This window comes from Amblyomma mixtum, chromosome 5 (assembly GCF_055824585.1).
Source record: "Amblyomma mixtum isolate Tamu chromosome 5, ASM5582458v1, whole genome shotgun sequence".
In the NCBI taxonomy this organism is placed as follows: domain Eukaryota; kingdom Metazoa; phylum Arthropoda; class Arachnida; order Ixodida; family Ixodidae; genus Amblyomma; species Amblyomma mixtum.
The window spans coordinates 75,652,693-75,669,485 of record NC_143016.1 but is presented as its reverse complement, the minus strand read 5'-3'; the positions used below and the strand labels follow the sequence as shown (position 1 = coordinate 75,669,485).

The window sequence follows — 16,793 nt, the reverse complement described above, 5'->3', positions numbered from 1 at the left end:
ACGGCGCTCTGCTGCTGACCCGAAAGACGCGGGTTCGATCCCGGCTGCGGCGGCTGAATTTCGATGAAGGCGAAATTCTAGAGGCCCGTGTGCTGTGCGATGTCAGTGCACGTTAAAGAACCCCAGGTGGACGAAATTTCCGGAGCCCTTCACTACGGCGTGTCTCATAACCTCAGTCGCTTTGGGACGTTAAACCCCAACACACCAAACCAAAAATCTGCTGGCGCATTTGGTAAAATATCTTGGTGCTTTAGCATCATTGCGACATACTGCGAAATGAAACCTCTCATCATTTACAAATCAGTTCACTGCATGGAATTACGTGAACGGCTAATCGAAACACGCGAGCATGCGCTGATGTCACAGGCCTCTGAGACGAAGTCTCGCAATCGAAACTAAAATCTGACCATTCCACATGGTTGTGTAACTCACCACTACTGCTCTAAAATAAAAATGAAGGCATAAGAACCGGCAAAAGCGCAGAGTGTACACTGAACATTGGCGCGGTACCTGTCTCGCGCATCTCGGTGGACACCCGAACCGCACCATAAGGAAGGGATAAAGGAGGGAGTGAAAGGAAGAAAGGGGTACCGTAATGGAGGGCTGCAGAATAATTTCCCGACTGGCTGAAGAGGCCGCTGGGACACAAGACCTCCCGGCCAACATCTAAAGCGGTGCTTCCTGATGGGGGAATGGCATTTCTGTTCTATAATGTTCTATTCTCCTCCTCCTCGACCACCCGGTGATCTTTAGCGTGCGGCATCGCACAGCACACGGGCACCTTTTTGCGTTTCGCCTCCATCATCGAAATGCGGTCTTTTTCGCTTTTGAGGAGCATATGCCGAAGTGGACGCCATGAGGCGACCCATCAAAGTTGGAGCCTCGTGTAAATGGAAAAGATTGGATTGGATGGGAGAAACTTTATTGATCTAAAAGATCAATGGGGTGGGATCTTACACCGTTGGTGGGATGCATGGCCCCCTATAGTCTGATACAACTTAAGAAGGCAGCGGCTTTTCCCCGTCAAAGGATCCCCTTCCAGCTAATGGCGTCAGCTGATTCTCATGACCATGCTATAGTGTCACAAAGCAGGGAGTGGTAGATAAAAGGTGATAGTCCCCTCCCTGCATTGTGGCACCGCTCCCTGCATTGTCACCCTAGCAGGGTCATGAATTGGCCGACGCCATTGGCTGGAAGGGGGTCCTTTGGCGAGGAAAAGCCGCTTCGTTCTTGAGTTGTATCAGACTATAACGGAGGGCGACCTTTCTCACCCAGTCCGCAAGCTGGGCTTGCGGACTGGGTCAGGCTTTCTCAGGAGCCTAAGCCAGGCCTCCCGGGAGGGAGCCAGTGAAAGGTCTTTTGGGGGTGGATTTTCCTTAGTCTCATAGGATGTGTTCGGCTGTTTCTGTGTTACCACAGTGTAAGCAGTTATTGGGATCGATGGGTTGTGTGGTAATTTTAGAAGAATGGGGGTCATGACTGTCCCAGTTTGGGCTGTATGTAGGTTTCTGGCCTGTTGTCTGGTAAGGTCCGGATGAGGTGCAGGGTAAAGTATACGCGCCTGACGGAGCTGATTGGTCATTTCTCGGTAAGTGAGAGTTTCGTTGATGTGAGACTCCGAGACACTCCCCGATCCCTCCCGGTTTGCTAGAGCTCGGGCATATCGGTTCGCCTTCTCGTTTCCCGCATTTCCCTCGTGTGCAGGGACCCAAATAATTTCTACTCGGCTTATTCTTTGGCTGTGTTTGATTAGTCCTGCGGCTGCAGAGCAAATCAGGCCTTTGTTATAATTTTGGATTGCAATCTTAGTCGCTAATTGTGCCTACGCTCTCGTCCCAGAGAGCTAAGGCAATGGCACTTCTTCGGCCTCTGTTGCTGAAGTTACTGTCGCTCGCACCATGGTGGCGAAGTATTTGTCTTCCTTTGCTCAGGCCGCGTCCTCATAGACTGCAGCTGTGTCGCTACTGTATTGGTCTTCGATTCTTTGAGCACGGTTTGCTGTCCTAGCTGCATGCCTTTCCACTATCATGTTTTTGGGGAGGAGTAGGATTTTAATGTGCTGTCTGATTGTGATCGGCAACATCTCCCTGCTGCTAGAGTCATACACCGGCTCTATCCCTGGCCTGTATACGTACCATATGACCTGCAGTAGAGGCTGAGAGCCTCAATATTTGTGCTTCCTTATGCGCCTGTATCAGCTCTTCCAGTGTGTTGTATATGCCTAGTTCGAGTGGCTTTTTGGTCTTTGTGTATCTAGGAAGCCGTAGAACTGCTTTGTAGACTGTTCGAATGGTCGCATTAACCGATTCTACCTCTCTTGCCTTCACGTTGCAGTAGGGTAGAGAGTATGTAATGCGGCTGATCATGAAGGCTTGCAGAGATCAGAAAACCACCAAAGAGGTGGTGTTACAGAAGCAAACTAGGTGTCGTAGCCTGTGCAGGAGCGCGGACTTGAATTTTTGCCGGCAGGTTCAAAACGTCGGTCATATATATGACCGATCGTGTATGGCGCGGTAAGGAGAGAAGGGCCGTGCGACGCCAGTCAAGCATATGTGGTTTTTGTATGCGCAGTATGAGACATTCAAGGGATTTAGCGTAGCGGAGATGTATATAGGTTTTACGTAAGGGAGCTGCGCGTGCGGAGTGGCAAATGCGTGATCGGATACGACTACTGCGCGTGTGCAGCAGGTGTACGTAAAACCGGTCTTTTCGCTAGTACGTCTCCGGTATGCTAAATCTCTCTATTGTGATGCCTGAACGCCCAAAAAGGTCGCTGAAATCGAGCGCTGCTTTTCTGATTGATGATTGGGCGTCCAATTTGAACTTGGATCCAAAATAGTCTCTGCCCTGAGGTCCACATGTCGGTGTGAATAAAATTTCTCTCTCTCTTTCTGTAAGCTTTTCGCATGGGGAAAAATGCAAGAGCAGTAGCTGTGGAGAGCTGGGCGAGTCGGTATATTTTGAAAAAGTAAAACCAGCGGAAAGACGCAGGCACAGAGATTCACACAGGACTACGATGGACTATCAACTTAGTTTATTTCAGTGAAAATCTTTCCCAGCTCAACTGGTTTATAGAACAATTTCCAGTTGGTTCCAGTTGGAACCAACTGGAACCCAGTTGGTTACAACTGGAACCATCTGGAAATTGTTCCATAAACCATTTGGGCTGGGAAAGATTTTCGCCAGGGGATCACACGTAGTACGTATGTACCAACGTTAATGGAGACGTTGGTATGTGCAGTACACGCGCGCACACGCACTCGCACACATACATACACTCTGGCTTCATTGCTGAATAAATTGAAATAAACTCAGTTGATAGCACAGCGTCGTCCTGCGTGCTTCTCTCTGCCTGCGTCTTTCCGCTGGTTTTACTTGCTATAAAAGCAGTGAAAGCGAAACGAAAAAGAATAACGCGCTAAGCGTGGCACTTTTTCATTTCGCTTCAATGCGGAGACGGACGCTATATGCTAGACTGACGGTACGAGGGCAGGGGGAAAAACAAAAAAGTCAACACGGTTACAAAAATGTGAAAAAGAGGCGGGGTGCGGAGGTGGGACCGATGGTGACTTTCTAATCCTACCAATATTGGTAGGATTAGAAAAACAATAAACATCTTGGAGTGCCCTTTGTTCTATTAGTCTCCTTTGCTTTGTCTGCGTTGTGTACACGCGCGTACGTGGCGACACCCGTGAGTTGTCAGCCCTCAAAGTCCGGGTTGAACTTTGGCACGTAAAAATCCAAAATTATTGCACATTGGTTAACTGACGGTGCTAATTATTCTCCTTAAAAGATCGTTGAGCGTATGCCAGAACATTTACGCTGCACGTAATGTACAAGCAGCACTACATAATTCAGTCTACATGTTCAGCTGCGCTAGCCATTGTGGGGCTCTTTCGCTCTCACGTCCATATATACCGAGTATGCCCTAACACAAGGGCTTACTCAACCTCTGTTGTCCTAGCTGTCCGTTGAACATAATATTAATGTGATGTCAAAATACCACAGTTAACTTTTTAGCACAATTGATCATTTGCAACCCTGCCCCGTCTTTCCGTTTTGAATCCGCCACGGATTCAGTATCCGTGTCAAGGGAAAAGCTAGGTGCGGTCGTCGCCCGTGCGGTCCCATACAATTAAAGAACCATATTTAGACTGTTGTTGCCCTACTAATTGACGAGAAAACTAGGCAATAGCATTTACCCTTGTTAAAACATTTGAAGATTGTAAAATGTAACTCAGGCTGCTGCAAGATACCACGCGTTCGAAATTCGCGCCTATGACAAACTTGTTTGATAGTACGTTAACGAACAAAACAAATTATATGAAATGCTTCGCAAAACAACTCATAAATAAATAATTTTATTTTCTTAAATTTATTTTTAGAAAGTTTTATATTAAAGCAATGCTACGTTGCGACGTTTTATCGCCATCACCGTCACAAGACCAACGTGCATAAAAGAAAGTAGTCTTCCGCTCAAAGAAAAACAACCTAATGTCGCTAATACGTTTGCTAGGGAAACTTTTCTAACAAGCTGACTAAAATATAGTATCAAACATAAGTAAAAAATATGCAGCACCTGCCAGTACGATAGTTTTTTGTTTGCTGCAGTTTTGCACTTGCAACCTTTCATTGTATTCATCCGCCTACTTGTGCACGCTGTGCGCGTGTTTCACAAGTGTGCCGGTGGTTGTTTGGCATGGCGTCTTGCACGTGGTGAATCGTAGCAGTTTATCGTTTGTTGTGACCAAAGCAAAGCTTTCCGTCATGCTGGTGCTTTTCGAATCACCGGCGGGTTACGCCATTTTCAAAGTTCTTGATGAAAAGAAGCTCCAGAAGACAGATAACTTGTTCCAAGACTTCGAGACTCCGGACAAGGCGTCGCGTGTGGTGAAACTGAAGCATTTCGAGAAGTTCGAAGACATGACTCAAGCTCTTGCGGCAGCTACGGCAGCCGTGGAGGGAAAGCTGAGTAAAAGCTTAAAGAAAGTGTTGAAGAAGGTTGTAGCCAAGGAAGCGCACGAGAGTCTTGCCGTCGCGGACGCTAAACTCGGAAATGTCATCAAAGATAAGTTCAATATCAGTTGCGTGGCCAACAGCTCGATCCAAGAGCTTATGCGTTGCATTCGATCCCAGGTCGACAGTCTGATCACAGGACTGCCAAAGAAAGAGATGACGGCTATGGCCCTCGGTTTGGCGCACAGCTTGTCCCGCTACAAGCTCAAGTTTAGCCCTGACAAAGTCGACACCATGATCATCCAAGCAGTGTCGCTCCTGGATGATCTGGACAAGGAGCTCAACAACTACATCATGCGCTGCAAAGAGTGGTACGGCTGGCACTTTCCAGAGCTCTCGAAAGTCGTGACGGACAACATGCAGTTCGTGCGCACCGTGCAGACCATCGGCCTGCGCACAAACGCCATCGAGACGGACCTGTCGGACATTCTGCCAGAAGACCTGGAGTCGAGCGTGAAGGAACTCGCCGAAGTGTCCATGGGCACGGAGGTGTCTGACGAGGACATCCGCAACATCCAGCACCTTTGCCACGAGATAATCCAGATGAGCGACTACCGTGCCCAGCTGTTCGAATACCTCAAGAACCGCATGATAGCCGTGGCGCCCAACTTGACCATTCTGGTCGGCGAACTGGTCGGGGCGCGTCTGATTTCGCACGCCGGCTCTCTGCTAAACCTGGCCAAGCACCCGGCGTCCACGGTACAGATACTGGGCGCCGAGAAGGCGCTCTTCCGCGCGCTCAAGACCAAGCACGACACGCCCAAGTACGGCCTCATCTACCACGCGCAACTGGTGGGCCAGAGCACGCCGAAGCTGAAGGGCAAGATGTCGCGTATGCTGGCCGCCAAGGCTGCGCTGGCGACCAGGGTGGACGCCCTGGGAGACGATGGCACGGGCACGGAGTTGGGAGTCGAGCACAGGGCGAAGTTGGAGACACGCATGCGCATGCTCGAAGAAGGGACGGGCAACCGAAGGATCAGTGGCACCGCCAGGGGCATGGCCAGGCAGGATAGGTACGAGCACAAGAGTTCAGTGCGTCAGTATGAGCCTGCGGCAGACTCGACGCTGCCGACGACAGCTGGCAAGAAGAGAAAGTTCAAGGAGGAACAAGAGGAGGCCCAAGAAGAGGCACAAGAGGAGGTTGCTCATGAGGCAAAGCCGAAGAAGAAGAAGTTCAAGAAGGAGGCAGAGGAGCCTGAAGCATCTGTCGAAGTCAAGAGCGAGCCAGTGACACCCAAGAAGAAGAAGAAGAAAGGGGCTGAGCAGGCTGAAGCACAAGTGCCAGTCAAGAGCGAGCCGGTCACTCCTAAAAAGAAGAAGAAAAAGCATCAGCCTTCTGAAGGTGATGATGAATAAATTGTTTCCAGTGTTTTTAAATGGCTCTTTTATTGAAACAGCATGACTGCATGGCATTTGTTCCATGCCAAACAAGGTCGGTTGAGGGAGGGGGCGATTGTATGTGTTGTTGACAAATCTATACAGCGCTGCATTAACGCACGCCACATTGTGACTTTTTTCACCCCACTTTTATTTAATACTGGCTCACATACATGGCCCCAAGGTGTTGCAGTATTATGTGGCTGGTCTAGCTTGGGTAAAAAAGTGCCTTACCCATTCCCTGTGTTACAAAGAGAAAAAATTTTACCAAATAGAGGTAACTACTCATTAGCATCTACCCAAGTGAAGCCATATGGCTGCACTTGGGTGGATGCTAATGAGAAATTACTTATTAAAACTAAAGGTGCCTGTATGCTGCGTGGCGTTGGTGTACACTTAAGAACCCTAGAAGGTCTAGATTAACCAGGAGCTCTCTTCTACAGCGTCTCTCATAGCCCGTGTTACTTTGAGACTTTAAACAGCACAATTTACGAATTTACTTACCATAATGCGACTCCCCTAAACTCCTTGAATTAACGTCATTCCCACTTTGAGTTAATAGATTTGGCCTTGCCCTGAATCTGCTAACTGTTCTGGTTAGCTTGGTACAGTGACTGTGCCAGATAGACAGTGGGCCCAGGCTTCATCCCTGGACCAGGACGAATTTTTCAACTGCAAAAAGAAAGCCATATAGCTTTTCTATGTAGCTATACGGCTTTGCTTGGGTGGATGCCATTGGGTAATTACTCCTTTAATATAAACTTACTCCACTTTGGGAGATTCCCCTAAACCCATTGTAGTAGTACTAAAGTCCATTATTTATGTCGTGACGTGGAGACAACCGAAGCAACACAAACATATACGAAGCGTGTGTTGAGAATAACTAGTGAGAAAAAGTGAACCTTGAGTTACATTATAAAGGCCCATGGTTTTTCCCAACTTGTGACAAAGACGTGAACTTTTAAATATACAGGCAAGGAAGGTGGCTAGGAAAAAAAAAATTAGTCTTGTGTGCCTTCAGCTTTAGCCCATTCTGTGTGGTTTCCCCGACATGATTTAGCCAATTAAAAGTCATTAGTTAATTAAAGCAAGGGGTACAAAAACATTCACCAAACAAGCAAGTACAGTGACGCTGCCTTACATGGATGTTTTTTTAGTGCTGTTGCATATATTAGCGATTAGCAATAGATTATTTTTCCTTCAAGCTTTCAGATATAGCCATAATGCATCGCCTTAGTGTCACATCATGCTGTCCCTTGAGGGCAACCATTACAGAGGGAGAAGGGAAAAGTAACTAAGATTTGCTTATGTGCAACCGATATGAATACTTTTAAAATAAACATGCTTTACTTAGACATTAAAAGTTACATGACACTTTGAAACACACATCATTAATAACCTGCAGCTGGCCTCAGTTGTCATTCATATAATAATGTGCATTATAAAAACTGTGACATGACGAACTGTATTAACAGTAAGCACACATGAAGAAAAAGTAACTGTAAACAAGCAACAGGGACCAAAATGCTACATTTTGTAATAACGCAAAGTTCACAGAGCTTTTGACAGCAAGCAAAAAATCACTAACTGTTCACTTATAATTCTACAATGTGAATGCCAAAGATGTGTGTGCATATAACAGTTTCTTATCTGACAACCACAATTGGAAGAACGCAGAAAGGAAGCAATGAACTGTGGCCTGTATTTACAACACTAGCAAAGAAAAAGGAGTCCAAACCTGCTTGGGTTCAAGTGTGAAGCATAAATACAGCAACTGTACACTTTCAGCAGTGACAACAGACTTTATGGTACATACAGCACATGACCACATTTGAGCCCAGCATTAAAAGCATCAGGAACATTCATTCAGATTACAATGTCGCAGTGTCCTCACAGCACCCACTTTCAAAAGTCCACAAATGCAGTGATGCTGGGCCAGTTTGTGCACCGGTAAAAACAATGACTAGATAGATGTGATAATGTGGAATCGGCATGGCAGCAGAACTGTACAATATGTCGTGCCCTCCATGCTTTCTTGTGTGCCAAGCTGAGCCTCTTCAGCAGTGCACAGGATGATGGTGGAGAAAATGAAGTGATGGAATGTACAAAAGAAGATGACCACGCTTGCAAACTTGCACCGCTACTGTCATGAATCCATTTCTTCATCGCTCTTACTTGCCTCAAACAAACGAATCAGCTCTTGAAAACGGCTGGCAACCTGGAACATAGAAGCAGCAGGCTTATGAATTACGAATGACACAACCTACAAAGGAAGACTGCATACGCCAACCACAAGTGCTTGCAAAGCGTAAGGATGCGTACCTCATTCACTGGTGCTCACAAAGTGTCCAGTTATTCTCAGCCTACAAGGACATTCCACTTTCGACTACCATTCAAGTATTTCAAGCCCTTTATTCCAACTAGTTCTGTGGCAGAGATTTCTGTGTTTGCAGCAAGCCATTCTGGGTGCCTGCCTCATTTTATGTCATGCAAAAAATGTCAGAAGCCTGACAGCTTCGCAACATATCTGCTTTTGCCCACAGTGAGATTGTCAAGATTAAAAAACAAAGTTGTAATGAAAAATTGAGCACCGCACTTGTTCTGGTGGTCTTCCAAGGGCCTGCGATGTTCGCTGGATTCCTTTTTCTGAGCCATACTGCTGGCACGACTGCAACAGCACCTTGTCATCCTGCCTGCAATGGTCAAAGGGAATAGACGATATGCGAAATTGCTTGGCGGTCTGGCAACACCGCGCCCACAACTTCCGGTTTCCATCTTGGCGCGGTCGAGCTCGTCGAGCTGGTGCATTGTTTGCTATGCGTACTTTCTTCTTGCGAGTGGAATTTCAACAGGCAAGCTTCAGCTGCTGCGTTGTTTTCACAGCTGATCTTCGACCAAATGTAGGTGCTTTCAATAAGCGCCAGCTTACTCCTACCGCGCATCCTTAGCTTCGCTTGAAGTCTGGCGCTGATGATCGCAATAATCCGCACTCGAAAGTGGGTTGGAAAGTCGAACCGTGACCGTGTGCTGTTGTCGTTTTAATGCTCGCATTAAAGCACCAGTTCAAGCATCACGCATTATCATGGCTATTTTATTCCCAAGTGGATGCGAATTCATCTGGTAGGGTAGCGAGCGGTTATTTTGCGGTGAGTGCGCACGTGTGTTGACAAACTTCTGTGACAGTGCGAACTTTCGTTCGCGCCGATGCCAGGAGCTTCGTGCATTGCAGTATAATCACGCAAGACCCTCGACCAGCTGCGTAATTCGATTCCTTTACTGTAATGTGCAATGCGCATCCGCGGTTTTCAACGTCACCGTTTCAGAGCCCGGCGTCGGTTGATTTTCGCCACAATTCGTTGAAACCGCGTCCTGCTCGCAGTCAGTCGACATTAACAAGAGGAAAGTGGGCATGCACATATAATTCAAAATATTGTAAGCAAAGACGCAGCTTTTTTTTTTTTTTTTTTTCAGATAAGCACTGAGCCACCGCGGCGGCTTGATTAGAGAAAGATGTCACAGCTGTAGGTGCATGCACGGACTCGATACGCTGGTCAGGCTGTGTGTGCAGGGGCGAAATTAGCATGTTCGGTTGCTTCCGAAACTTAATTAGCTTACTCCCAAACTTGGACAAATGGCTTTGTTGCGAAGCAAGCTGTTGGAGCTTGCCACAATGATAATAAAATCTGATGGCCTGAAGCGTTTTCAGAACACTGTTGCATTTACTTTCTTGCTTAGACATGCGTCCCTCCTTCATAATAAAGTAGCTATATTATTCGCTCCTTCTTTTTTAGATTTTGGTCGCCGCAGATATCGAAGGTATATTAATCCTCAAGAAATAAACCATTCGCACCTCAGTTTTTATACGTAGGGTGTATTGCTTCACAAAGACTCCTTAACGCGCATAACATATGCGTATATGGTCCAGAGAGTTTGCTCGCCCTTCTAAAACTAACTGAACACGGGAAAAACTTAACTGAACACGTAGCAAACTAAGCAGTAATCGGCATATGGTTCTTCGAGTGAACTTATTTCGCCACGGCACAAGCGATTGGCCGCTCAAAAAAATTACCTTCTCTATTACGTTGTTCAAGTATGCGTCTATATATATTCACGCCCGACCGGAGAGTTGATAAATGCACGAAATCGGCTTCTAATTTTGATCAAAGACAACAAAGGCTGTGGTCCTTATCTTAATTTAAACGCAAATCACCTCGAGAGATTTGTTAAAAATCAGCGCAGAAAGCGAAAGCTGCGCACTGATCCGCGTGCTGACACATGATACCTCGCATGGCGTTTTGTGTTACTAAAACGTTGGGACGGAGTAAAAAAATAGAAAAGTGAAAAGCTTGAACGCACCTAGTTCTGGCACGCATCGTAGTGTCTTTTCACAGTGGAGAGGGTAGCGCAACACTGCATCGGCATTTTACTTTTCAAACGAAGCGCAGCCGTTTTAACCCAACGCTGGGCAGCGGTTTCGTTTTCTGTACCGTGCCAACATGGAGGACTTAGTTCTCGGAGCGCCGAGAGATGGCGCTGCGCATTTCGCATATCGTCTATTGTAACTGTAGTTGAATGTCCCAAAGCAAAACATCGGCTATGAGGGAAACCGTAGTGGAGGGCTGTGGATTAATTTGGACCATGAGGGGTTCTTTAACGTACGCTGACATCGTATAGCACACGGGCACCTACTGCTGGACCTAGGATTGGGTCTGGGACCTACAGCTCAGTAGCCGAACGCCCTAGCCACTCAGCAAACAGAATTCTCAAGCAAGAATCAAGACCTTCCAGCAAAACAACGCCATATTCTAAGCACGGAAAGCCCTGTCTTTAGCCAAGGATGCAGCTGCCTAACAATGATGAAAGTACCCCGCTACAGCGCCTGCAAATAGCTGTGCCAAGTAACTTCAAAGATTATCCAATGGTTAGTGATTAAATGCTGGTGAGCCAAATGGAAGCAGCGGAGCTCATGGGTTGTTCACTCACATTCACAAAGAACTGCTGATCGCACAAATATGTGCCAGCTAATATGCAAAGTGCACAATTACTTGTGCTTGAAAACATGGTGGGGAGTAAGCTTGAGGATATTACATGAAAAAAGCGAACTACAGCAGTGCACAACCCTCAGCAACATGACTGTTAAACATGGCACTGCCTTGATACAGCAATGCTTATGGATGCCAATCTATCAAGTTTGTGAGACCAATGAATCAGCCACATCCACCACTGCAATATGTGATCTGGTAATCTTCCGCATTAGCCTTTGCTTGCATTGAACTGTCGGCCCACAAGCTGTAATCAATCCTGCCTTTTCAGCAACTGGCCAGGTAAACCCTCTCAATTGAGTTTGTGCCACAGCCTGCAGCGGCAAAAAAAGCTTTGCATTTGCTTCATAAAATATGCAGAGGTATTCAGCTATGAAAGCTGTTAGCTTATAAACCGTAAAATCGAAGCATAACAAGACAAAAGTGAGCCTGGCTTGTGCAATGGATGCAACTGCTATCCCCCTCACCATACACTGCATCATACACTACAGTGCAATCCACTAAGAATGATATTGAGATAACTGGAGAAAGGAAAAAATGCAAAAAGGAAACACCCATGTATTCCCCCGTGCATGTAGGCACTGCCACCGGTGCCCCTGTCAAGGGCGCATAGTGTCTCTGCACTCTGCCAAGTTCGAGCCACCTCAGCAGCAGCTCCCATCAAAAGATAAACATGCTGTGATCTTATCGGTGCACAGCATCTTGGCGCACTCTTGGTGCACTGTTGAGCTCTGCGCTGCAGACAATGTGAAATGGAAGAATGTGTTAAGAAAAGCTGATGCTTAAAAAAAAAAAGTAAATTCTCAATAACAAGAGTGCAGGGGGGGGTCAGATAGTGCCTTACGCTTAGTCGCCGCCACTTTTCCACAGTTCATGAACGCACGAATAGGCGGAAACTGCAGAAACTACATTTGTGTGATTAAGCATTGGGCGGCAGCAGTCAAGCAAGTTCTTTCTTCCTCCCTCCAGTGATTGCAATAGCGATTGCCTCACGGATTTCGCCACGCCAGTCCGTTTGAGGAATTTTCATGTCACTCGCTTTAAAGTATTTTATTTTTTATGAAACTTTCAGACAAATAATGGTGGTAGACACATTCCCGGCAGCCAGAATCCTATTGTTGTATCCGTTATTTTGCCGATAATTTTGTTGTTATACAGTCAAGCCCACTTATAACAATATTCAAGTGCCATGGAAACACCATTGTTATAACCAATAATTGTTATAACAGGGTTGTGCCGAAAAAAAGAAAAGATGACAAACTTCAGAGCATTTATTGGCAGTAAATACCCGGAGGTGTTTGATTGTTGTAATACCTGTAAAAGCTCGTTAATTCGAACTTCAGGGAACCGTAACAATGTTCACCGATGACCAATGCACCGCCATCACTGCACCACCGGAAGCTTTGCACACCTCCACATCACAGGAATCAAGCCGGCTTTCCAGAAGTGATTCATATGGGAAATTCAAGAAGCATGCAGAACTAAGGGTGCGGTGACAGCTGACGAGAGAAAAACCATGCTGGCTGCACGCATGCACACTGCACCGACTGATTGGGGGTATGCATGGCGCGCGTAGCCAATGCAGCAATGCAGCAGCTCTCCTGACGCGATAACGCCTGCCCCTGGGACACGGGAAATTTGTGAAGTGGGGACTGTGGGGAAGTTAGCGAAGAACAGCGGAAGATGGGACAATGTAAGCGCTGCCGGTGCCAGCTGAGAGCGTAAAAACAAAGAAAAACGCGTCTGCACATTTTTTTCTGCGAGCGGCGCACCCCTCAGAAACGTTAATAACAGACTGCTCCGTCAAGGCTCCCTACCATGCTCACTACTTTCTTCTTTGCATGGGCCTTTTGATCAGGGGAACGCATTCACGGGTTCTTTTGCTTTCGTGGCATGCTGCGCCGGCTCAGTCCGTTGGTCGGCCTCACACGCGCGTGCTTTTGTGTTGTAAGCATAGCTTTGCTGGTGTGGTTGTAGCATTTCCTTGTTTTTCTTTTTCTGTAATGGTTGACACTCAATTACAAGATTTAATTGTTATAACCAATAATGTGCCTTGACAGCATTGCTATAAGCAGTTTATTTTACCATAGAACACATGGCAAAGCTGATGGTGCCATGACTGACCATTGTTATATCCGATATATTGTTACAACCAGTATTCTTATAAGTGGGCTTGACTGTATATGGTTTATTCTTACATGGGGGCAATGGGAGAATTGATAAATCTAAAGAATTTGATCATTAAGTGCCATGTCATTATATCTGGTACCGTTATAAGAGGATTACACTGTATATGGTGCCACTCTTTCGACATGCTGTGCTCGCTCAACACTGCCCGAATACAGAGAAGGCCATAGCACGACTTCCTCTCCCAGGCGACAATGCCCCTGGCGTGAGCAGATAATCATGGCAATGTGGAATGAGAAAGAAGGATCTAGCCGGCGCGAGCCTACCAGCACAGGCCCTGCCATCAGAGGCAGGCACACAAAGGACATCTCAAGTGCATGCCTTCTCTAGCAGCTGTAGATAACGTGGACATCTCCACAATTAGCTTGAGCCACTGACAACTGCCAGCACAAAAAATAAACTTGCGCTTCACATTCTAGAAGTGGCCAAGAACACCTGCAAAATGCACACTGTGCTGTGGCTTGTAGCTTGTAGAGTGCACAACATTCAAACAAGACACCAAACCAAACCAACCAAACTTTAAGAATCGGTTGCGCCTGTACGCTTAAAGCTACTGTTACCCACCGTGTCCAGATGATGGCTTGTCCTTCCTTGCTGCTTGGTTTATCTCCATCTCTTCCAGCCTTGGACTTGGAACACTGGGTTAAACAAGCCACGATTATCAACTTCATGGATAATACACCTCGGCAATCAAATTTAAAACTGAACACGAGAGAAGACAAAGATGCAGAAAGGCTGATGACACAAGTGCTTGCTACAAACTGAACTGTGCGCTCACAAGTATGCATGCACATCTCAACAACGCATGCTGCACGACCTGTCAATCTGAGGCATACAAAAGACCATGCCATAGCTGCTTTTATTGTGCTGCCTTAGTGGTTTACAAGGGGTTCAAGGAAGGATTTCCTGTTACCGAGAACATGGTTGGCAAGTGCATAAGCTATCTTTTTTTTTTTTGACACACAGTAGCCATACATCGGCGGACTCACTCGGGCTCACTCAGGCTCACCTTCAGATTATGATCTGAGTCGTGAGTGAGTCCAGACTTGCATCAGATCATGATCTGTGTCATGGGTGAGTCCAGACTTGCATCAGATCATGATCTGTGTCATGGGTGAGTCCAGACTTGCATCAGATCATGATCTGAGTCGTGAGTGAGTCTTGACTTGGTCACTGACCAAGTCAAGAAATTCTTGACTTGGTCAGTGACCGTATTCTTTTTCCTTTAACAAGTACACAGTTACAAAGACTAGACTACATAGGACAATCCACTAAGCCAAAACAAGAACTAAAATCTAAAATCACATGTACAAGCCCTAACGCACATTCAGATCATGATCTGAGTTATGAGTCAGCCCGGGCTAAGGCTCAGATTATGGTGAGTGTTTTCACAAACACGGTGTGCGCTTCGATTCTTTTTGCCTTTTTGTTTACTGACAGCAGAGGGATGGAATGATTTATTGCCGCGACCAAGGACGCTTGAGGGCGTGGCAGCTTAGTGACGTCTGCGGGCGACCGAAGAAGATGATTCTGCGGAAGTGAGGAAGATGGCGTATTGTCCCTTCCCCATTGCTAGTTTATGTGGGTGTGGCAATGAGTCATGTAGGGATGTGCTGTGCGGGGGCGGGGTCCTTTATAGCACGATTGGTCAGCTCCGGGGCGTACCACTTCGATGCTTCAGTGAGTTCAGGTGAGTTGAGAGTCGAAATGAGTGAGTCAGCCCAGATGGGTTGTGAGTGAAAGTGAGATGCGAGTCGTAATGAGTGGTTGACCCCGGATGAGTCATGAGTAGGGTTGAGCCCAAATGAGTCGTGAGCCTAAATGAGTGAGGTCATGGGTGAGTCCGGCCTATGTGAGTGAGCCTGAGTGAGCACTCGTGATTTTGCCAAGGTAAAACAGTAGCACACTTTGAAAACTCTGGGAACACACTGACTCGTGAGTTCAAAACGCATACATATGATGCAACTACAGTTCAGACAAACATCGGATGTAGATGTGCTCTTCAGTTGAATACTATGCTGTTCAAGGGCGTTTATTCAGACTAATGCCTCTCTGCTTGCATTGCTGGTCATAGCTGCAAACTGCACTGGACAGAGTCTCTGAGGTCTAAACAAATGCCAAAAAGTAAAGTAAAAACTTGCTCATTATCCAGCAAGTTATCCAGCTCCAGGGCGTTCGAATAAACAAGCTTCCGATGGCACATACTTGCATGGCTGTTTGACTGACTCCTGTGACTGTTCGAATTTCCAAATAAATGGAGGTTGAATTGACATGGTTTGATTGCATAAGAATCCACTGGGGCACACTTACATCTAATGAGTTTTGGCACTGCAAGGACTGTGGCTGCAGCTGAAAGTTCATAGGCATCAAAGAGCTCGTGACAACCCCATCTGAGCTGCTAGCTGTTTACGGGCACTTGACATTTTGTGATACCACAGAACTGTGCCCAAATGAATTCTATTCTAAATTTGGGTACATAAAAAAATTGTTCAACGTGACAAGTGTAACTTCTATTTTGCCCAATGTGAAAATTATTGTATGCTGATATGCACAGCTCATTTCAGAAATAAAGTTGTTTTGCTCCTGCCCCATTCGGCAATCCATTATTGTGAATGACTTCAACATTCTTGTAGGCCAGACATCTCACACAGATTTGGCTTTGTTGAGTAACCCAGATTTGCTCAGTAGCCTTTCCCCTCACAACTTTCACTCTGCAAGCCAAGATAAACATACAGAGAAAGCTGCTAAAAATTTGCTTTTGTATCGCATCATTACCTCGGTATGCTTTTCCGACGTTCGAACCTCTGAGTTGTCAGTGTCTGCTTCAGGAGTTTGTGGTCTGCCAATGGTCACCCGGGCTGGACGCAAAACCTTGCCAGTCTGCAGAAACACACGGCCGTCCAGAAACTGCAAAAGTACCAAATCCAAAACCGTCTGAACCCAGAAGTACTACACATGCACACAGAGACACATACTTGGACAAGTGCACAGCACGTCTACTTATATAGACACCTGTGCTTTATGAAACAAGCAGTATGTGCCATCACATACCACCAGGAGGGTCACCACTACTTCTGAATAGAAACTTCTCATATACACAGTGATGAGGTATGCCAAGTTAACTCGGAAGCTGAACTTAAGCTCTGTGTAATCAAACATGATTTGAAAGTT

The 16,793-nt window shown here is 46.4% G+C and overlaps 2 protein-coding genes across 4 annotated transcripts in view; one reads left to right on the top strand and one right to left on the bottom strand.

The window, feature by feature from the left end:
• Positions 1-4,657: 4,657 nt before the first annotated feature.
• nop5 (nop5 ribonucleoprotein) lies at positions 4,658-6,393 on the top strand. Its single transcript, XM_089545174.1, has one exon. It carries the CDS (start codon positions 4,768-4,770, stop codon positions 6,370-6,372), a length of 1,605 nt encoding a protein of 534 aa, XP_089401300.1. The 5' UTR covers positions 4,658-4,767; the 3' UTR covers positions 6,373-6,393.
• The window catches only part of mute (gon-4 like protein muscle wasted), a 44,994-nt gene continuing 34,584 nt past the window's right edge, over positions 6,384-16,793 (bottom strand). For all 3 annotated transcript variants that reach the window (XM_089545171.1, XM_089545173.1, XM_089545172.1), the window contains 4 exons: positions 16,398-16,529; positions 14,187-14,260; positions 8,990-9,086; positions 6,384-8,611 (listed from right to left, as the gene is read on the bottom strand). In XM_089545171.1, the coding sequence (XP_089401297.1) occupies positions 8,540-8,611; positions 8,990-9,086; positions 14,187-14,260; positions 16,398-16,529 (375 nt within the window). In that variant the 3' untranslated portion in view covers positions 6,384-8,539. The remainder of the gene's footprint in view (positions 8,612-8,989; positions 9,087-14,186; positions 14,261-16,397; positions 16,530-16,793) is intronic.